The 23,798-nt window shown below is 40.2% G+C and overlaps 1 protein-coding gene across 1 annotated transcript in view; it reads right to left on the bottom strand.

The window, feature by feature from the left end:
• Positions 1-23,798, bottom strand: part of GLDC (glycine decarboxylase) — a 74,849-nt gene that overhangs the window by 19,461 nt on the left and 31,590 nt on the right. The window contains exons 9-17 of the mRNA XM_011367716.2: positions 22,337-22,442; positions 21,163-21,302; positions 20,537-20,617; positions 18,378-18,475; positions 17,795-17,879; positions 17,571-17,612; positions 16,476-16,618; positions 5,985-6,060; positions 608-733 (exon numbers count right to left, since the gene is read on the bottom strand). Of these exons, the coding sequence (XP_011366018.1) occupies positions 608-733; positions 5,985-6,060; positions 16,476-16,618; positions 17,571-17,612; positions 17,795-17,879; positions 18,378-18,475; positions 20,537-20,617; positions 21,163-21,302; positions 22,337-22,442 (897 nt within the window). The remainder of the gene's footprint in view (positions 1-607; positions 734-5,984; positions 6,061-16,475; positions 16,619-17,570; positions 17,613-17,794; positions 17,880-18,377; positions 18,476-20,536; positions 20,618-21,162; positions 21,303-22,336; positions 22,443-23,798) is intronic.

Genomic DNA, 23,798 nt, shown 5'->3' with positions numbered 1-23,798 from the left:
TGGAAAGCAGATATGGTTGCTAGGCAACCTCTTCCTGGAGGTTGGGAGGTTGGGAGTGGGGGTCGGTGTTTCAGGAAGGAAGGTGGAACGCTGCCTGAAATTCAGCAAGTAATGGCTGGGGTGGCCAAGACATTTGCAAAATCTACATTTATGTTTTAGTTTCCAACACAAAGATTGAGAAAAACTGTGACCGCAGTTTGATTATTAATGGGGGAAGAAGGGATGGTGGGCAGGAATAGGCAGATCTTGCAAGAAATATCCTTACTACCACCATGAATAATTCATTCACTTTCTTACACATGCATGAATTAGAGAATGGGATTTCAATTTAAAGAACCTTCGCCCTGTTGGCGAAGGAAGTGGTAAAGTAGACTATGGTCAGCTTTATTCTGGACCAAAAATGTGACTGTTGCTTTTTATTGTTTTTATGTGGATAGTTAGGTTTTCTGATTTTACGCCACTTGCCCCAGATCCATTCAGAGGAGGAATTGCAGTCCTTTAATTAGAATGCAAAAGAATATAACATTGATATAAACCATCCAGTCCCTGACCCCACCACCTCTTCCCAACCCAGACGTCTCTCTTCTGTTAAGCATAAGACAAGTACCATGGCCTTGAGGTGAGCTATGTCAATATTTCCGCATTTATCCACCTCCACGGGCTGAATCTTCATGCCTGCCATGTGGGCACTTGCGGGATTGGTCCCATGAGCTGATTTTGGGATGAGGCAAACCTTAGGAATGGAATGAAAGGAAGGAAGAAAGGAGGGAGAAGAAAATAATCACCAGGCTCTTCATAATGACAATAAAGACCTACAATATGTTTCGAGCAAATACTAAATAGGCTCCGCATCTTTTATTAAAACTGACCACTAGTGGGCGTGGCTCCATAGTGTAGTGGTTAGCATGTCTGCTTTACACGCAGAAGGTTCTGGCTTTGTGCCCCAGGTGGAGCCACGGACCATACCCAGGGTGTGCCAGGCCCACTGGGTGCGCACCATGAGCACGTGGGGGGAGAAGCCCCGCCTTCAGAGATCCAGTTCTTAAGGGGAGACCGCAGCATCCATAGGTCGGGGTGGAAGTGGGGGTGGGAGTAATTAAAAAGAGGAAAAAATAAATAAATAAAAAATAAAATAAATAAATAAAATAAAATTGACCACTAGTGCCTTGAAATCTGCTACAATTTCATTATTACTATATTGCAAAACAATGTCCAAAAGAGAAGTTTGAATCCCCAAACATCGTTCCCTAAAGACTCAGAACATGAGTACTCTCCTTGCCTAACCCAGCACATCAAAAATAAGCCTGGGCTTATTCTAACCTCGTCTCAGTTATAATTAGCAGAAAGCATCTTATAAGAACATGAGATTGAAGTTTCAACTTTAAAACTCAAATGCTCAAATCACGGCATCAGAACTCTGCTTGGATCTGAGATCCAGAAGAGACAATAATGGCAGACATAATGCTGAGGCCTCCCAGTGCCAGGACACCAATTATGTCACCATTTGTTGGATGTTTATTCTGTGCAGTGAATCCTTAGTTCCCACGACAATCGTAAACTAAGCACAAAAATGGTCAATCTCTGCTCTGTGCGCATAGAACTCATTCATTGACAACTCTGGCATATGTATAGATGAATGTCTAGCGCCCACAGGCGCTGTAGGAACTCAGAATAAGGTTTTGCTGCAAGCTGAAGAGATCAAGAGAAAGTATCTCAAGAGCTAGAGCTTACACTAGAGCTTAAAGATGTACTGAATTCTTTATGGAAGGTGGACAGTGGGTGCAATGTTAGAATTCCCAGATTTAAATCATTTTCATTTCCTCCCTCCAAATCATATGAACACAGGCAAACACAGATGCTCTGGTAGATCTAATAATGCCCCACTACAAGAAAGTGCATCAGAGTTTTCCTGACAAAAAACAATGAGAAGCAATGATCACCCTGAAAATAATCCTTTCTTTCTTTCTTTCTTTTTTTTTTTTATCCCAGAACCAATACTCTAACCCCTTGAAGAGAAAGGAATGAGCATTATAAAATGGGCTTACAAAGGGAAAACTTAGCTTACAGCTATTTCCTCAAAAACAGCAAAGTCATCAAAGTCATCTACTTAGTAAAAATACATGTGTACAAAAAGAGAACTGTAAACCGTACGCACGCACGAAATTACTTTGTCATTCTTCTGCTGACAGCAAGTGTGTGCCTCTTTGGAATGGCTGCTGGTCTCATGCTGGTCATGCTGTGTTGTCCTCAAATCCTTTTTCTTGTTTTGCCTCCCACTTTTTAATTAAAAAAATTAAAGAATTTTTTTTCTTTAATTTCTCAGGCCCAAAGCTAGGGTCACTTGTCCTTTCTTACTAGGTATTTTTACTCTATCAAAGGATCTTTGGAAAAAAGGATCCCTTTGGACAAAATGATTAAAGAAGCGAAAGGTGAATGTTAGAAATGAATACAAAGTACTTGTTAAAGGCCTAAGTTAAGAATTCACAGCAGGGAAATTCTGCTGAAACAAAAAACATTCAAGCTAAAAATGTCTACCATCCCGTGATATACTGAATAATGCGCCCCCAAAGATGTCCACATCCTTATCCCTAGAATCTGTTATCTTATGTGGCAAAAGGGACTTTGCTGGTGTGATTAAGTTAAGGATTTTGAGATGAGGGATTAAGGATCTTGAGATGGGATCTTGAAATCTGGATTATAGATAAGACCCTAAATGTATTCACAAGTGTTCTCATCAGAGGGAGGCAGAGGGAGATCTGACTAAGGGAAGTAGGAGATGTGATGACTGAACTGAACAAGAGTTTGGAGTGATGGCGGGCAGGGGCCATGAGCCAAGGAATGCAGGAGGCCTCCAGAAAGTAGAAAAGAAGGCAAAGAAAGAGATTCGCTCCTGGATCCTTGAGAAAAAAAAACCCAGCCCTGCCAACACCTTGACTTTGGCCAAGTGAAATCAACCTTAGACTTTTGGCCTCCCACCATTAACTGTGAGAAAATAAATTTGCATTATTTTAAGCCACTAAGTTTGTGTTAGTTATAGCAGCTACTGGAAACTAATACACATTCCTATATAAAAAGTAGTAGAGGAAAGAAAAAACAGTTTCAGTGGTTCTGTCAATGATTCATTTATATGTTACTGTCAGACATTTCTGGCTTTCTATATAGATTTAGGAAACGTTAGTTATTTTTTTTAATGTTACTTTTTCTATACTTTAGAGTTGTGGTGTTATAAGGGACATGGAAAAACCAGCACCCAGATTTGATACTTTATCTAAAACTAATCTATTTTGGTGCATTTATGCTCATTTAGGGATGCCGTGATTTTCTAGCTCCCCAGTGTGCCTGGCATAGACCCAACACAGCTCATCCTCGAAGGATTCAGGAAGAATGTTCCTTTGTAAGAGAAATCCATTTCTTACTGCTGGTAAAAAACGAACAGCCAAAGGCCATTACTTTGACTTGGGCATTTGGGAAGGAAAAATACATACAGGTTTTGGGGGGTTGTTTTTTGAAGGATTTTTGGTCAGTGCTTTCCCTTTACATAGGAAACTCAGTCTTCGATCAGCAAACCTGAGTTCATTTTTGACTAGCAAACTGAGTTACTATAAAGTGTGTAAGACAGTGCCTGACCCATGGTAACTGCTACGTAAGAATGTATCCTCTCAAATTAAACTGGTAAATCAAGAACTTGGCAGTTGCATTTTAGGAACCTCTGAAATTTAACCTAAAGGCAAAGTGAAAATAACTTCCAAAAACAGCTGGAAACAACAGAACCATCAGGAACCCGGGTGGCTCTGTAGCACACGATGTCCTCACACTTCTTTTCAAAAAAGCGTATATTTTACTGGATTCTATTAGAGTCTATTGTGCAGAAGCAGCTGTCTCAGACTTCTCTGACGTGGAAAAATCCTCCCTGATTATTTGAATAATATGTCATTTTCTTCTTCTCTAACTAAAAAAGTTGGCTTTAATTAAAAATCTTTAATCTAGAAAGAATGCCAACGTTTCCAAACTTAAGATTTGCGTATTTCTACCAGCTCAGGGACTGGGTGGCCTTCCCTGCCTTCCCTCCATCTCCTCTCCCTAAAATGCAGTGTCCAGCTCCCCTGTATCCTTGAGAATGAAATAGCGTCTCACAACACTTCAGTGATAGTAGTGTGGACAATGGTGCCAGAAGAAACGTCACACACAAGGGGATGGGGAGAGATGCCAGGACTAAAAAACCTAGAGGGAAAAGGAGCCAGAAAGAATCTCAGAGTCACAGGCCCAATCAAAAGGTCTCTCATCCCTTCTCCTTGACCTTTCTGGTTTGGTCCCCAACTCCTTAACATTCATGGATGCTTCTGGGTGTCAGACTGGAGAACTGGGAAACAATGAGGGGTGGGAAGCACCACAGAGTGGATGGAACCTAGGTTAGCTGGCCCTTTGTTATTAGCTCTTTGCTAGTCTACCATGAGCACTACAATGTGGATCTTAGAGGCCTCTCCATAAGGGGGAGGGAAGGTGGCACATGGAGCTGGCCACACAGGATGGAAGGATGCCTTCCCAGGATCCCCAGACAGCTAGTGGTTAAAGAGTGTGATGACGAGGAGCTCCAAAGGCTACCTCAGTACATGGAGGCCAAGGAGGGAAACAGAAGAAGGAACTTTTAATGTCAGTCATCTGCTATTCTTTCACTGGAGCTTCGACATTTTCCATATGCATCTCTGACAGTGCTGAGACTCTGTACTCCAAAAATCAATTATATAGTTCTAAACTAACCCTCCCTTAGAAAACCGAAGTGAAAAGTAACCAAGTTGGAATGTCAGGGACTGCCTCTGGACTGGCATAGATGGTGCCTTGTATGTGGCCAGTATTCAGTAGTTTCTTAAATTAGTGAATGTCCTGTTTTTCAAAGGTCTTTGAAAATCAATTGTTTTCCCCAACCATGACAAAGGCCTGGGAAAACACATGAGTAAACAAGGGAATGAAAGAGAAAATGCTCTCCCCCACCTCTTTTTTTTGAAAGGTAAGTGAAACAGTTTTTAGATTCTCTCATTGCAAAATCTAGGCGACTAGCCATAAACAATCCCAGTTTTGATAAAAACAAGAATGGACTGAGATTGGGCCACTGCACCCCACTCACTCGGGCAGCCAGAACCACCCAGCATCCTCTTCTCTAACTCCCCCTGGGTGGGCAGACACTGTTGTCCTGCTCCTGACTCCCACCAACTGCTCCCTCTAAGAACCCCACCTCCAAGCTCAGGGAAGTTCTAGCTTAGTGCTGGTCATCACCAAAATGAAGGCCCCAGGAACACAGATACCTTCAGCCACAATTTGAGGTCTATGTCAGCTCAAATGCTAAGGGCACTGTCTCTGGGGATCTGTGGGGTCCTGTCAAACCCATTAGCACCTGTTGGTCCCTACAATGGCCCCCAAGAGCAGTTTGGACCCCAGAGACTAAGATTCTCATACGCAAAGCAAACAATGAAGCAGAACCATGAACTCAACTCCACATCTTCTTTTGTTGCTTAGAGCTGACAGACATTTAACAGGGCATTTATTGACTCAATAAATATTTTTTGAGCAAACATATGACAAGAACTGTGCTTAGGCACAGTAGGAGTTACAGAAGAATCGAAGTTCGGTCTCTGCCCTTTGCCCAGGCCTAGGGCCAGGGCTGAGCCAAGGAAAGGAGGCTTGGAACGGCAACATTCCTGCCCCCCTTCCCACCTCTTGTCCCCTGGGAAAGCAGCTCCACAGCCAACTGGTTGAATTTTACAGACAGGGTTAGAGCAAAAGGCTTTTATCTCCAAATGTTTTCCCAGTGAAGTATCTTAGAGGCAAGGATCATAATGGCCAGTTCACAGAAATTTGTTTCTTGATCATATGTTCTGGCAGCTGCTTTCAAAAAGGGTTGGAGAAAGCGTCCCACAAAATGAAAGGGACACTGGGAGCTAGACCAGCTGCCACACAATGCTGAGCAAGCACCACCTGTCCATACTCACCGTTCTGTGTCCCTCTCCTCTCCCTTCTAAGTAAGCTCGGATAGTGGCCAGCCCTGCATATTCCCCCTGGGCTCCACTGAAAAGACAAAAAGAGAAGGATCAGCATTTGGGGCCTTTTCGCTTTTGTTTACTCATTCTATATTCATCAGACATGGGCCACGTGTTCACCAATCTGTGACACAAAGGCACTCCTGGGACACCATGGAAAGCTCACCTGGGATCTTTGCATGAGCCTAACTGACCTGAACAGCACCTGGTCTGTGCACTAAAGCTCACCCACTCCTGCTCGGAGACTGGCTGCTCAACCCTTGCTGAGGAACATGAACCTAAAAGATCTTTTTTATGATGAAAAATTTCAAAATCATACAAAAATAGAGAGAAGAATATAAGGAACCGCCACGTACCTACCACTCATATCATTTCTCCAATTCAAACTCCGATATGTATCTTTCAAAGAATTATTTTTTAAAATGCAACTACAATTACTACATCTAAAATCATGAACAATGATTTCTTAATATCATCGAATATTTAGTCAATGATCAGACAGCCCCAAAGGAACTATGTACTATGAATACGGCACCATTCTCGTCAGTCTCAGGGTCTGCTTTCCCAGGCTCCACATGCACATGGCTGCTAGTGCCTGGCCATAGCCACCAAAACAGTCCTTAAGGCACCACTTTTAGAGCTCGCTTAATGATTAACATTCCAGTGAGCAATGCTGAGTCAATCATAAACTGTCGCTTAATGATCTCAGTACTCTCTTCAGGAAGGAAAGGGAAGTGAGTAAGAGGTTTTTTAATCCCATTCAAAATACATATTTCCTCCATTTTACAAAATTACACCATCTTTTGACTCTGTGGAAGACCCAGTGGTTTTGGCATTCATCCCTTCTGATCGCCCGGTAATATTGAGATCATACTCTAAATTAAGGCTTAAAAATAAATTAGATAAACTTTCTTTTATTTCTTAACTAAAAGCTAAAATTTTGAGCATTGGAATTTTTTTTTTTTTTTTTCGAGAGTACACTGGCATGGAACCAGATGGATTTTAAATGTTTGCAAATTAGTGTAGGGGCATTGATGGTTTGGTGTCAGGAGATGGCAGAATTGATGATTTAGGGCTCAGCATGAAGAGAGGATGGAGAACAGGGAAACATTTGGAGGTGAAGGGCTTTGAGACTGGCTGGAGAAAAGAAAAAAAAAGTGATGATTTCCACAGCATGGGCATACCACAGAGCAATAGAAGAGGCTAGATGAGCTAAGAAATAATAATATTAATAACAGTAAATACAAATTGCTCTATTACTTAAGCACTTCCTTTTTACCAGGCACTCTGCAAGGAGTAAGCACAGGTAAATGGTGGCTACTGTTGTTGCCACCAAGCATTTTGCACCATCCCATTGAATCCTCCCAACATCCCCATAAGGTAGGTACCATCACCCATATTTTGCACATGAAGAAACTGAAATCAGAATGTCATATGCATGACCAACCAACAGTGACAGACAACGACTTCAGTGGAAGTTGGTTTGTCTCAAGGAGCCTCGTGCTTCTCTTGTGAGCCGTGCAGCTCCTCTGAGCATGCTATCCTTCTCAAAGAGAGTTGTGGGAACAAACCTGGGTTTCCCTTCACAGAACCCTTGTTTGACTGATGGAACTAGGAGGTTTAGCAACACATTAAAAAAGGCCTGACCCCATAAGGCCTGGGGCATGCAGTTCCTTGTCACTCGTTTGGTAAGCTTTGCCTCTCTCTGCTGTCTTCCAGGGAGAGAGGCAAACACTGGTGTTCTGGCTTCTGACAAACAAGTTCTAGCTCATTTGCTGTTTCTTATTTTGAGAACAGAAAAATGATATGTCGCACTTCAGCAAACCACTCACACCACTAGTTACTTAGGCTCTCTGTGCCTCTCTGTTCTCGTCTCTGAAATGGAGGTAATAACTGCACCAGTCTCAAATGGCAGATGTGATGAGTGATGAGATGATCCACGGTAAGGCGCTTATCACAGTGCCTGGCACAAGGTAAACACTTATTAAGTACTGGCACTCTCCTCACTATTATCACTGTCATTGTCATCATCATCATCGTCATCATCATCCTCAGTGATGCAGCAACCCTGACTGCTCTGCAACTCAGGCACTGTGGATGGGTCATGGAAGCATTTGAATGAGCACTTCCAAAACCCTCAACCTGGTTCGCCCTCTTTCCCCTCCCGCCAGCCGAATTCTACCCTTTCTTCAACTAGTCCCAACTCAGGTTCCATTTCTTCCATTAAGCCTTCCCGAAAGTCACAAATCCAGCTCCTCATGGAGGTCTACAAATCTCCATATGATCCGTGTCTTCTACCCACCTCTACACACATCTTCTGCCTTCCTCTCCTTGCCGCTACCCTCCAGCCACCCAGGCCTTCTCCTTTCTCTGAAACTTTCAACCAGTTTCTATCTTGGAGCTTTTGCACCTTCTGCATGCAAAACTACTCTGGCTTCTTATTCTATATTTAGGCCTCAGCTCAAATGGCACCTCCTCAGAGAGGCCGTCCCTAAAGGCAGAAATCTTATGTGTCTTGACCAACACTGTATTCTCTATGCCAAGAACATTGACATACAGGATGTTCAATAAATATTTATAAATATTTATAAATATTGAATGAATGAATGAATGATTCTTTACCTCCTCTAAACTTTCATAGCATTTTACTCGTTCTTCTGATAATATCATCCTATACATGTACTGTACATTGGAAATTATTATAGGTCTCACATTTACTTTGTGTGCTTGTTTTATCTCAATTAGAGTATAAGCTCTGAGAGGAGGATCTAGGTCTTAGAGTTCTATATATTGCCTCACAGAGAATATACAGAACAGTACCCTGCATGGAGTAGCTCTGCAATAAATATTTAGTAAATTTGTTCAAAATTGAGTTCCCTTCTCCAGCCCAGGAAGTCGACAATTAGTGTTGTCCTTCCCCCACATGGAAAGGAGCCTCAACAAATGGATTTTGTATTTTCATGACTTCTAGTCATCTTGTTTTGTTGGAAGACCAATCAAGGTGTTTAGACTAGGAATAAAAGAGACTAGACCTATGAGCCAGTAATCTAAGAGAAAGAAAATAAGCTAAAGACTTGATCAGAAATGCTGCATGCTTTTTTGTTTTTTGTTTTTTTGTTTTTTGCCTGAGACACTCTTAAAATCAGCTACTTTTCAACTCAAAAAGTGCAAAAGATAAGTTCTAAATGTCACACACCGTTTACTACCAGAGAACTATTAAATTAAGGGGAAATATTAGTGCCACCTGTTGGTGGAAAAGTATTATGAAAAACAAGTGTTGCTCTGCATAACCCAGATTACCACTCCATGTGGAAGGGCGGTTAGAATAGTGAATTTCTGACATCTATTTATTCTATCTGAAAGGGTTAAATTTTTAGATCTTTGGAACAAATTTTTATTAGGCCATCACATGAGATCAATCCCAAGGGACACGGGAACCTTCTGCTAGATTTTAGAACTATGATTTTAGACATAGGTGATATGTCTATCTATAATAAAGAAAGAAAGTGGCCTGCTCTTATAGATGATTTTGCAGAATATGTATGGCCGGCAGTCATAGGCAGAAAGTACAGTGCTTCTTAAGCATAAAACTTCAGATGGATTAAGATTATAAATGAATTGTATCCTGTAAAGGCATTTTGGTCAATTACTGTGTACGTTTGTCACTGATGTACGCACTGCAGAAGTCATCCTGACCAATCATGAAACAATCTCCTTATTCTGCCTAAAGAATATGGTGGCTGACTTTATAGACACCATAAAATTTTCTCAGAAGTTGGCTGCATTAGAATAGTTGGATATAGATTATTATAATTGCTGTTTTTAAAAAGAAAGATTTCTGTGTGTTTTTTATAGTTATGAAAAAGTATCAGAACCTATTTTGCCAGATTGCAGAATATACTACTATTCATGATTTAAGGTGAATCCCAGCTGTCATCGAAACTACTGCTGGATTTTATTTTAATTGTACCGAAGAAAGAGTATTTGTGTTCTCAAGTACAATGTTGTATTAATACAAGTCAAAAGGTGTTAAAATTTTTCCCCAGAGAAAATGATCATGTTACTGATCGTAACATTTTAAAATTTTGGTGTAGTAGTTTAAGATTTATACATTTTTAAAAATTATTAACTATTCAAGCTTAACAGATCTATTCTTGTTTCAATTTTCTCTAATCTTCTAAAAATGATTTCATAGTTTTTAACACATCATTATGGTATACACACTGACGGTCACATTTAATGTGTGATTTCAGAAGTTTTAAGCTGTTTACAAGTTAATGGGTCTATTTATTTCTAATAATATTTGAACTTCCTGAGAAGATTTTTATAGTATGCTTTTCAAAAATTTTAACTACATTTAAAAAGACATGGCTTTTCAACAAACAGTGCTAGAGAAATTAGACATCTGTGTCAACCTAAGTCTTACACCTCATACAAAAATTATCTCAAAATAGATCATAGATTTAAATATAATGTATAAAACTCTTAAGAATAAACAGAAGACCATCTTTGGAATCTAGGGCTAGGCAAAGAGTCCTTACACTTGAAATCAAAAGCACAATTCATAAAAGGAAAAACTGATCAATAGCACTTCATCAAAATTAAAAACTTCTGCTCTGCAAAAAAACCTTGTTAAAAGGACGAAAAGGCAAGCTACAGACTGGAAGAAAATATCTATGAACTATATATCCAACAAACAGTAAAGAACAAAGACAACGCAATTAGAAAATGGTGCTGGGACCACCAAATGTGAATATGCTTAGAAATATAAAGGCAAGATTACATTAGGTTGTTGGAAATTTGCTGGGTTTTCACTGTTGCTGCTTTTATGGGTGTGCATGTGGGAATGCATAGCCTTTCATTCTCTTATTATTTGGGGAAATTTCCCCTTTTTGGTGAGCCTGGGGTAAAGGCTGGGTCCTAAATCCCCCTGTGGAAGTGGAAAGGGACCAAATACTCCCAATCACTACCCGTTAACAAGGTGCTGGACATGCAACCTAGTCGCAGCTTATAGGATACACCAGCCTGCGACCTCATTAATTTAGAGGCAGTCAACCAAGGAATGGACAGTCGCAGGTTTTCCACAGTGGTGGTGGGGGCTCTTCCCCTACAGTGACCCTGATTTGTTTTCTGCTGCCAGCCTCCCTTGAGTCTTGCTCGTTTGTGAAGCCCCAATACCCCGCTTTTCCATCAGTTCTGTGAAGCACCCAATATCTTCCCTATAAACTGCCTTTCTGCTTAAGTTAGCCCTAGCCATTTTCTGTTGTTTGTAACCAGAAACCCTTATGTGGAGGTATTATAAGATCTCTCCTACAACACAGCATCTTAAAGTCACTCATTCCAGGTCTAACAAAGAGATGGTACTGTGGCCATCTGGAGTTTCTCCTGCTCTAATACCAAAGCCTTCCTTGATTTACCGTCCCTTTTCAAGCAGTTTGGCCCTAAGCAAATCACTCCTCTGGATCTCAGTTGCCTCATCTATCACATGGGAATATGCCACCTACTTCACAAGTGAATTTAAATATTTTATTATGAAAGTAATACATGTAATTTAAAAATTTGTATCAGTGCAGAAGAGTACGAAGCTTAAGGCAAAAAAAAGAGCGACCCCTCCCATTCTTCCCATTCTCAATCCTCTCATCCAAGCTGTTTTTACTTTAAAAATACCACCATCAAGTGGTCAGGAACAAAACTGATCTTTGTGAAAGAACTAAAAAACTGACACTATAGTAAAACTGATAGAAATAAAATGACCCAAACAGCCACTGTGTTGAAATGACCCGCTTCAGTTCATGACAACTTTATAAGACCACTCCCAAGAAAATAAGGTAAAGACTGGTGCCCGACTGGTATCTTACAGGCCAGATAAACAGTGACTGATGATTTTCCAGTACACAAACCCTGAAAGCAAAGGATTTTAATCAAACCATTGCCTACCTTAAGTACACTAAACCTTACCTGGGTCTCTACTTCTATGAGCTTAAAATAAAATCCCCTCAATATGCCATCCTGAAATGTTTTTATCAATCTGTATCTAATCTGACATGAGCTAAATTCTATACTTATAATCTTTGAATTCTGGTCAAGAAACATCTTGATAGCTGCTCTAACCTTTCTGGTGCCGGAAGATTATCTTTCAAAGAGATAGTTCTCAAACTGGAGATCCCCAAACAATAGCATCAGCACCACTGGGAACTTGTTAGAAATGCAAATTCTTGGCTCCCACCTTAGTCAGGCTGAATCAGAAACTCTGGGGGATGCAGCCAAGTGTGAGAACCGCAGCTCTAGAGCCCTACACACGGTAAACATAAAATTATACTTTGAGAGTTAAGGAAATGGGGGAGGAAAAGCTCTTCTGTCCATTGCCTTATATTTACCCCAGAAGGACTCTTCATCCTTCATCTTTCTCTCTCTTCTTGGCATTCTGGGTGTTCCTTTGGGAAATCAGTCCCTGATCAGAGGTCCCTGATATCTGGCCTCCTAGAGCTCACTGGAGGGGAGGATTCTGAAGCTGCACTTGGCAAGTGTATCAGAAGTGATCAATAACATCAATCATGAGCTCAGGAGAAGGAGGAGACAGAGATGGCAGTTAACAGGTTTTTTGTTTGTTTGTTTGTTTGTTTGTTTGTTTGTTTTGACTCTCTGCTGTAAACTATGCATAGGAATGGTGGTGGCTTCAAAAACTAGTTTCAAGGTTCATTCTGCTGTTAGACATTAGTCATCTAACTAAACCTCCCTCTTTGGTATTCCTCCAGGTCAATACGCTCTCCAACCCAATGATGCACATGAGAAACACCTGGGAAGCTGTGTTACCTGGGCTCCAGCCCCAAGGAGATTCTGATGTAACTAGTTTGTGGGGTGGGAAGGGCATCCATATTTTTCAAGGCTCCCCACGTAATTCTAATACACAACCTCAACTGAGAACCCCTGCAGCCCCAGTGGTTCTCACAGTGTGATAACCAAACCGGCACATCAGCCTCACCAGGAAATTTGTAAGAAATGTAAATTATCAGGCCCTAACCCAGGCTACTGAATCAGAAACTGGTGGAGGGGTTTAAGTTACATAACAAGCCCCCCGGATGATTCTCAGACACAATAAAATTTGAGGGCCATTGATTATGCTCTGTTCATACCTTCCTTTAAAAATCTTCCTGGGAGAAGATGGTGGAAAAGCAACTGCCAGGTCCATCAACATTCAAGATTACAGTTGTTTTTGAAAGATAAAAACAACTTCCTCATTCTTATAAGCCAAGTGAGCTAATACTAATTTCAGTTTGTCTTTCATTTTAGATATCCTTGGAAAGTGTTAAGTACCATTTCTGTCGCCCTAAACATTACATTATATGTAAGTCTAATCAAGCGATTCCTAGAGCGCGTGAGCTGCGGAATGAATTCAAGCGTGTCAAGTGTTGTGGGAACAAGCTGGGCACAGCAGGAAATGGAAAGGTAATTAAATATTGTTTAACTATGTTCTCCACAGAGCTGGAAATGCTCTCCGGGTTTGTGTATTGAGCAAATAAATAGGAAAGAAAAATAGGGACAAGCTTTTTGACCCTTTTGTTGCAAGTCCTTTAAAAATTTTTGGGATCTAACTATCCCAGAAAATAGAAAGACCAAGTTAAGTCTTGGCTACATTAACTGACGTTTTCATGACACAATTTGTGGTTATCATCCACATTTATCGGCCATTCTTCAATTAAATCTCAATCAAATCAATAACATAGCACAGTGGTCCCCAACTTTGTTGGCAGCAGGGACCAGTGCTCTTATGAGAATCTAATGCCTGATGATCTGAGGTGGAGCTGAGGCGGTGATGCTAGTGCTGGGGAGTGGCTGCAAACACAGATGAAGCTTTGCTCACTCGCACACAGCTCACCTCCTACTGTGTAGCCCTGTGGTAGACAAATTATAAGACTTGGAATATAGAATAATTCTAAGACTTGGAATTTCTAACCCACTCGTGGAGAGAAGATTAGCAAAAATAAGCCAAGAGAGTTGTAACAAGCTAAAAATAAAATCCCACTCACATACAGAATATGTGGCCCATTCCTTCCTCTTTTCTCCAAAGCATGACATCAAATCACTCTACTTGCTGGAAGAATGCCCCTGTATCTCCCCCAAAGAAGAGGGCATTTCCCCATCTGTCACAGCAGCCTCTGCTCAGGACCAGAAATATCACTCATCTAAGCCTCAATTTTATGCATAGCCTGTCATTCTCAAATCGGCTCTTGGAAGTGGGTGTTCTATCTGGGAATCTCTGGAGCTGAAGAAGCCATCACTTTCAGGAACTACAACCTGATAGAGATCTCTTTCCTTCCTGCAAGTCTAAGATGGGGTACTGAATCTCTCTGTCAATCATACGAATGTGGAGAGTAGAACAAAGAAAGAACATCAGGTATACTACAGAAAACAACAGAGAAACTTCTGAGATAGTGGTTCTTAGCCTCATTTGCAGGTTGGAATCAGGTGGGGAGCTTTAAAGAAATACTCATACCTGATTCCCTTCCCTCACTTCTGTCTTTCCCCATTGAGATTATGATTTAATCTGGATAGCGATCTGGACACCAGAATTTTTATAAATTCACCATGAGTCTAATTTACAGCCAGGGTTGGGAATTGCTGCTATAAGGGAAGGCAAGTTTCTTCATCCTTAGGTCATCCTTCTGGGGACTCTGGCTGGGAGCTCAATTTACTGCAAGAGCTAATGACTTAGTCATGAAAAATTGCTCTCCCATATGACACTGAAGATGTGGTCATATTCCATCACTAGAGGGCGAAGTTTCCTTATTTTCAACATTTAATAAAGTATTTTTGCCTCAGGTTAATTCAATCAGGTTCCTTCCATACTTAAAAAAAAGTTGAATGATTACATTTTAATAAAAGTATACTAAAGCCTAACTTTTGTGGATGTCAGTTCCTCCTTATTTATGAAATGAGAGTTTCAGGGTTATTATTAAAAGAGCTCTATATTCTTTCATTTGCCATATACCTTCTTCTTAAAGGGTGTTTTATACTATATTGTTTTTACAAAATGCATGGCTTTGCTGTGTAGCCTATGTTACCAAATATGAGGTAGGGCTCAATTATATCTGATTAAGATCTGATTACTTTCTGTTTCAGAAAGTGAAAATAAAGTCTCAGTTTAAAAATCATTTGATTTTTGCATCTTGAAATCAAAATTATGCATTTCTAATAAGCTCCTAGGTGATGCCGATGCTGAGGCTGCCAGAGGAGAATTACACTTTTGAGTAGTGCAAGGCAGAGAACCTAGGGGCCAATACCAACTCCTCTTCTGAAGATATCCTAATGCAGGAGGCCCCAACCCCCCGGGCTGCCGATCGGTAGGGTCCTTGGCTTGTTAAGAACCCAGCCACACAGCAGGAGGTGAGCAGCAGGCCTGTGAGTGAAGCTTCATCTGTATTTACAGCTGCTCCCCAGCGCTATCATCACCACCTCAGCTCTACCTCAGATCATCAGGCATTAGAATCTCATAGAAGCACCGGTCCCTGGTGCCAAAATAGTTGGGGACCGCTGGCCTAAAGTGTTAACTCACACACTGATAACATGTCTGTCTGTCTGTCTACCTATTTCCATGAAGACAGAAAGATCACAACCCAATGGATTCCAAATTGGCTGTATATCAGAGTCACTTGGCTGCTTCTGAAAAATATTCTTACTCTCAACCCCTAAAGATTCAGTAGGTCTGGAGTGGAGCTCAAGAATTTGTATTTTTAGCAAGCATCCAGAAGATGTGCCAAAGCACTGAGCTTTTGAAATCTGTTGTCCTTCAAAGTTTTTACTTTACAAAGAGACCAAGGCCAGAAGACAGAAAGGGAACTTTCGAAGTCAGTGACAGAACAAACCAGGATCCAGGTTCATTGCTACTTGTTAGGAGTTAACATGTGTGCTTGGTTTTAATTCTTATGCTGTGTCTTTGATGAGTCTAGTAACTAGTTTCCAAAGATGGCCCACAATAAAACTCAATATTCACATCTGTGTGTTGCCCCCTCCCATATTCAGCCTGGGCTGGCCCTGTAACTTGCTTTAACAGACTGAATGCTCTGGAAGTGAGGCTGTGTAACTTCAGAGGCTGGGCCTTAAGAGTTTTGCAGCTTCCACATCTTTTCATCTTGGAAAATTCTACTTTGGACCAGACATCATTCCATTAGGAAGTTCAAGCAGCCATGTGGAAAAGTCCACGTGGAGATGAACCAAGGCCCAGGTCAACATTCTCAACTGAGGCCACAACCAACAGCCCATCACTAACTTCCCAGCTTCATGAATGAAGCCACTTTGGACCTTCTAGTACTCCACCCCTGTGGAGTGTAACTGTCCACTCAACTCTCAGAATAATACAAAACAATTATTGTTTCACACTCCTAAGTTTTGGAGTGAGTATTATACCTCAAGAGATAAACACAGCAGGAGAGGACACCCCCTTACCTGTTAGGCTGTAAACAGATTTTGTCATAGCCCGTGAGCTCACACAAATCCTTCTCCAGCTCTTGGAAAAGCTGCTGGTACCCTTGAGCTTGCTCCAGTGGCACAAAGGGGTGGATATTTGCAAATTCACTCCATGTGATTGGCTGGAGCAAGAAGAGAAAAACATATGTATATGTACATATTGAAATAGCAGTAACAATACTAACTTTAATGATGATGATGATGATAGCAACAGATAACGCAAAGAATGTGTACTATGCACCAGAAACTGTTCTCAGCACTTTAAGAATATTAAGTCACCACAATCTTACGAGGTAAGTACTATTACTGTCTTTATTTAACAAGCAGGTCGCAGAGTCCCAGAAAGAGAACTTATACAAAAATATAATCTTTTTCTATCTTTTTAGAAACAAAAAGGCCTCAAAATAAATTTATATCCATGAAACCCAATGAACTGTTTCAAGCATAGTTTATTCATAGTCTTATATAGCACATATATTATTCTCTTCATTAAGCTGAACAAAACACAGGAAAAGCAAATGGGGGAAATCTTCCTATCAATATATCAAATGCTTTCCTTTGCCTGGTGTGATTTGTCACATCAGAACAATCCTATGAGACAGAAGGAACAAGACAGCTTTGCTAAAATTGATCTTAGCCTAGTAGAGATACTTACCAACACAACAGCAGGTAACAAATCTGTTGACACAAGAAATAAATTAAAACCTCAAATTTCTACCCTTCTGTCACTGTGAATGGATCTCTAGAAAGAAGGCTTAAGGTTCTTAATTCTACCTAAGCTTAACAACTACAAATTGATAAAAATAAAAGCTTTTAACATGGCAGATTTTAAAAAAGGATTGGGAAATGGGAGGATAGAAGGGTATAAATAATATATGTTTAATTACTTTAATATTTGAAAATAATTTTACTCATAAATTTAAATGATCAAGTTGTAGTAAAATTAAGGTTTCTGCCAAGATTGCTGATTATGAAAGTAGTTATTAAATCACAGTCCCAGCAGCAGCTTTCTCTAGTGATCTGCTTATGTACAAGCCAGAACAAGTTCCCCCTTAATAGAAGTGACCTACTTACTGTGAGTTCAGAGGAACTGTTGAGCTTCATGGTGCAGGACCCCTTGAAGAAGATACAGCCAAAATGTATCACATTAGTGATTTTCTATGGTCCATCTGATCAGCCCACTGATGCCCCCGCATGGTTTTTTGGGCACCCTTTCATCCTTCCTGCAGCATATTAGATGTGACCCAAAGACGTGGGATTAGGGTGGGGTTGGAAGTGGGAATAAAAGCAATAATTACCAGTGGAATCATGCTGTGAACAAGGGAAATGTCTTTGTTTTCCAATTTCTTCATATATCGAACAATATTTGTTTCTGAGTGATAGCTGTGAAGATAGAACACATGATTTGGGCCAATATAATTAGATAGATAAGAATTCATACACGTCCTCCTGAAAGATAAGACACACTGAGATCTCCCTTCAGTGTAGAGATCAAATTGGGTCATGGACAAGCCAAGAAAGCATCAGAGAAAAGGCACAGAACCCCACAAACCTCAGATGATGCCCAAAGACAAGAAGCTGCCTGTGGGCATAAGAGGAAGATTGGGAAGAAGAGGATGCTGACTTCCTGGGTATGCTCTTCAGCCTAGCAACTATGCATCCAAACCTCCCTCTTCCCAATGAGTAGAATTAGGGCTTACAGTGCCAAGGATGTAGGGCCACCAGGAAATAACATGCACTTTCAGGAATATGATCCTTACAGAGATGATTTATTAGTGAGCCACCATTACCCAGCCATAATACAGTCAGAGTCAGAAGCCACTCTCTACTGTGCTCCCAAGCCACGACACACAATGCAGAAGTCACACTAGCTACACAAACCTGTTGAACACTTGATTTGTGAGGAATGGGCTGGTCCTCTTGAAGGCAGACCCTGGAATACCTCTCTGCTCCTCGCCCATGCTTTCAGCAACCAGCTCCTGCACAGAGAGACCACAGAAACTAAAGGGCAAAAATTGTGCCAAGAACCACATGTGGACACTCAGGCCTGTGGTCTAACAGAGGACCCGAAATGTATCCTAACAGAGCACCAGAAATCCCCTACCACACCCACTACTCACTCACCACCCAGCTCCCCACCCTACCCCCTGGAATCTGGCATGGTGTCATGGTGACAAGTGTCAGGAGTCATGAATTGCGGCAATTCTCCAGAGCACTGTTTTTAAGTTCTGTTGAATTCAACCACAGAAAATAAGAAAAATTGTATAATTTTAACTGCAAAAAAAAAACAAAAAAAAAAAATAAAAAGCCGACATCTCCTGCATGTTCCTTGAATAATGAAGCAAGTCCCAGTAAATTATTTTAAAAGGCTATCAAAAAAAATTACTATATCACTCATGTAAGTATTCTCACCTGACATTGCTCTTTTATCTTTGAGAACAATTCTAATAAAATACAAATGACAGGACCATACAATGGGGGAAAGAACAATCTCTTCAGCCAATTGTGGTGAGAAAACTGGATATGTACATGCAAAGGAATAAAGTTGGATCCTCACACCATATACAAAAACTAACTCAAAATGGATTAAGGACCTACATTTAAAAGCTATAACTATAAAACTCTTAGTAGAAAACAAAGGGGCAAACCTGTATGACCTCGGATTTGGCAATGGTTTCTTAAATCTGACACCAAAAACATAAGCAACAATAACAACATAAAAATAGACCCATTAAAATTAAAAACTTTTGCGCATCAAAAACTATGAAGAGTTAACAGACAACCCACAGAATGGGGGAAAAAATCTGCAAATCTCATATCTTAAAAGTGTTTAACATACAGAATGTATAATTAAATAGATGGCTTGTTCCTCATTCTGACCCAGGCTGGTAGTATGGCCATCTAGAAGCATCAGCGGGAGCTCCATAAATATTCCTCAAATGCGTGGAACAAATGCCTACAATGAAGTTTAGTGCAGAAGACTAGAGGGAAGATGATTATTTTGTCTTGTTTATTAAAGTTTAAAAAGAACAGTGTGATACTTCTTTGATGATTTACATTTGTCATCTGATACTAAAGTCTTCTCTCAAAGAGGACAAAGAGAGCCAGGACAGAACCATTCAACACTCCAGAACCTATTTCAACTTCTTTAGCAAATGCTTCTTTTCATTGATTCATTCAACAAATATCTACTAAGTACTTCCTATGCACCAGGCTGTGCAGAGTGTTGTGATTAACACCTTGCCACAGGTCCAGGTAGCTTCTTTCTCATTCTCATTCCATGGAATGGTAACCTTTTTCCTCACATGTCCCTGCTATTTCATTGTTTTAGAAACCAACTCAGTCACACTGAACTGCTTCTGATTCTCATGTATTCTCTTTCCTTCTAGCCTTTGTGGCTGCTTTCTCCAGTATCTGGAACACCTCTGGCCCCATTCCCCTCCTCAACTGTGCCATCTTAGTCCTGAAAACCCCTACTCATCTCTCAGAACTCAGCTTAGGATAATTTATTCCAAGTCTTGGTGAGGAGCCTCTCTTCCGTGCTCCAAGAGCATCTTCAGATGTCGCCCATCACAACACATCACCTGGATTGCAATCTTGCGTTTGTTTGAATCCTCATTAGGCTATAAGCTCCATGAGCTCAGGAATCGTGTCTAATTCGCCATGACCCACAGGGCCTACCATAGTACCTGACACATATCGGGTCTTCAATAAATATTTGTTGCATAATTTTCCCAGAATCGATATAACCAAGATGCCAATGTCATGAATCTCCATATTAGAAACAGTTTCTATTAAACACCATTAATAAGCCTTACAACTAACTTGGGTACGTGGTCCTCGCTGGGGCCCACAGCAGTGACCTCTAACTACTAGTAGTCACAGTAGTAAAGGACAGTCAGTGGTATAATTTTAACAGCAGCCCACCCAATGTCACACCGGACCCCCTCTCCCTCACACTCAGGCCCACAAGAGGCAAATGCCATCTTTGACACCATCTCAAACAGTCATGAAGGAATACATGTGTTTATTTCACTTACCGCAGATGACTCACAGCCAAAGATCCACAGCAAGTCATCCAGATCTTTTTCACTGACAGTTTCATCAAGAGAAATACCAAGCTACAGAAGTGAAAACAAAAGAGAAAACATCAGCTTTAAACACTAACACTGGTGGAGAAATCTCAACAGAGGTAAGGGGAGAAGGAGCTGGACAAAAGTCCCAGTCATTCTAAAACATCAGGGTTTGATTATATTTAAGTTGGCCCTTAGGCAAAGGAGACTAGATCAGCCCCAGACTTCGCAGGACTCTCATAATCCATGGCTGCAGGGCACTCCTATTGGTACTAGATACACTCACCGTTTTCTTCCTTAACTTACTTTATCGCATCACTTATCATAACCTTTACCTTGAACAGTCATATTGTGAAGAGAGGAGTATTATGAGCAAAATGTGTGCCTAAGAGCCCCATGTATGAAAACACAAAGTTTTAAGGAAAGCTGAGAATGAATGTTCCAAATTGGAAATGACAATTGTTTATAAAAAAAAAAAAGATTGTGCCCAATGTTCCAAAATTGATTTTTCAAAAATAAAAAAGAAAGCTATGAAAATTTAGAGAATTTGTAAAAAAAAGAAAAGGAAAAAAATAATGGAAAGTTTGACTTACTGTGCCATCCTCAAAAAGCCGAAAATTGATTTGCCGCTGGGCAGCCCTGCCTAAGACCTCCTTCACTGAGCAGCCACATTGAATCTTTAAAGTGTCGAAGAACAAGTCATGCTGCAGTTGATGCCCTGCTCGCTTGAGACCTAGACAAGACAGGAGATTCACCAATTTCCAACCAAGAGACCTGCTCCTCTGCCACTGACATTTCAGAGAAATAAAGAGGTAAATCCTACTATCACGCAGTCTGTCCCTGCCCTACCCAATGTTTTGGTGGCTGCTTCAAAAAAAAAAATTAAATGTTTATTACTATGCCATAGAAAATTGTGAAATAGATATAAAAGGGGGGCAAGAGAGGAAGGGTGGGAATCACCATAATCACCATCCAGAAATAACTAGTGGTTACATCTTGGTATATATTCCTCCAGAAGTGGAGTGAGTGTGTGTGTGAATGATCACACATTTATTTCTTTACCCTTTTAAAAAAAATTTTAATATACCATGAACATTTTGTCTTTCTACAAATCAAAGCCCATATCATTTTTAATGGCTGTACGTGCTTAAACTTACAAATGTCCCATAATTTAACTAATTACTTATTATTGAACATTTAGACTATTTCTAAGATTGTGCTATAGTAAACAGTGTTTCGATGGACACTTTTTACACTCCGATCTGATTATTTCCTTTGGATATAGTCCTAGAAGTAGAATGTCTGGATCAAATTGTCCACACATTTTAAAAGCTTTTGATCATATTGTTTAAGTGCCCTCATAAAGTCATGCCAATATCCTCATTCTTTTTAATCATTGCCAGTGTAACGAGAGAAAAATTGTTTTATTGTTTCAATTTAGATTTTTTTGAGTAAAAGTGAGGTTGAAATTATGTTCACTGACCATTTATTTGTATACTTACTTCTTTTACAATTACATATAATGTCCTTTGCCCATTTTTCTCTCAGGGTATTCATCTTTCTTATGTATGAGATGAGGAGAGTGAGTAAGAGCTCTATATATTAAAAACTCAGCCTAGCATAGAAGTTGAATATATTCTTCCCAGTTTTATATTAGACATTTAATTCTGCATACAGTATTAAACATACAGTGAGTTTTCAATTTAACTTACTCATGTTTATCAGTCTTATTATGCCCAAAAGTTTTAAAACTGATATTTGACTCACCTTCAGACAAAATCAAAGTGGCATTATGTACCCTTTTAGCAATATGCTCCAGCCCACGGGAACCGTGGTAGATTGCAAACATGGCGGCCATATTCGCCAAGAGAGCCTAAAACAAAGAACATTTAAAGAATCATGTTCAACAATGTGAAAGATGATTAGTGGAAGGGACTATTATTTTGACTTGAGATACCAAAATTGAAAATATGGACAAAGCAAAATGATCAGATTTCTTGCATTCTCTAGGATAGCTGGGTACCATTTATAACATGCCTGAACACCTGAGGGGGAAACACAGCATCCAAGACACCGTGGAGTCACTATACTAAATCTTCAAATGTGACCATTATCAAGGGATTCCATCCATGCAACATAATCATGTCATCCATAAAAGGGAAGATGACTGTCATCAGACATCCAGAACCAAAATTTAATGTTGGAAGACAGCAGAGCAATAATAGCCTTGGGAGGGAATTTTATATTCAATCAAACAGTTTTTCATGGTTAAAAACAAAAAAAAATTTCAAAAACAGAAGAACTCAAGAAATACAATTCTGCGAAGGCCTTAAGTAAATCACTAGAAGCTGGATTTCAACAACCAAAGAGATGAATGGAAACTCTATGGCAAAGAACTACCAAAGATGAAAATGTAGGAGGCAGGGGAATAAAACCAAAATGAGTTGGCAAGAGATACATTAAAAAACAAACAAACAAACAAACAAACAAACAAACAAATAAAAAACAGAACAAAGCGGCTTATTCTCCGCTGACAGAAAGGTCACTTACTTAGGTAAATATATCTCTCTTGACTATTGGATTTAGGTTTCATGAAAATATTTACAGGGAAGTGTATGTTCTAGTGTGACAGAAAACAGAAAGGAATGGCATTGGAATCTCTCAGAGATAAGGGACACAGACAGCCCAGGGATGCTGCAGTGAGGGATTCCTGTATGCGGAGCAAGGAAGGGATCACTGTGATGACACCTTGGGGTGAGGAAGAGGACAAGAAGAAGATAGCTAGGGCGAGAAACCAAAATGAGTGTCGACTTGGGGGAAAGTGATGGAGGCTTACTTACTGCTTCTTCTCCTCTTGGCCCCATGCCTCAACTGTCTTTTCACCGTAGATCCTGATACTATATAGCCTTCTAACCATATAGTATCATCTTAGGTGACTTGTCCAAACTCAAATCTCAGACTCCTTACCTGCCCAGTCCACTTGATTCTCCCACAGACCCTTCCATCTCATTGGTTCAGTAAATTTTAAATTTCAAAGTTTTTTTTTTTTTTAAATAGCTCTGTACCATCAATGATGCAAAACTGAGAAAATCCCAGTGTAGACCCTATCATGCTCAAGAGGAAAGGGGCAGCCTTTGTAGTAACAATGAGCAAGAAGTAGGAGGCTGGAGTCAAAGACACAGAGTGTTCAAGGAACAACTCAAAAGATATAAGTCATCTTTAAAAAAAA

Source organism: Pteropus vampyrus, unplaced genomic scaffold, assembly GCF_000151845.1.
Source record: "Pteropus vampyrus isolate Shadow unplaced genomic scaffold, Pvam_2.0 Scaffold136, whole genome shotgun sequence".
Lineage (NCBI taxonomy): Eukaryota > Metazoa > Chordata > Mammalia > Chiroptera > Pteropodidae > Pteropus > Pteropus vampyrus.
Note: the sequence above shows the minus strand (reverse complement) of the source record. Positions and strands in the feature narration are given on the sequence as shown.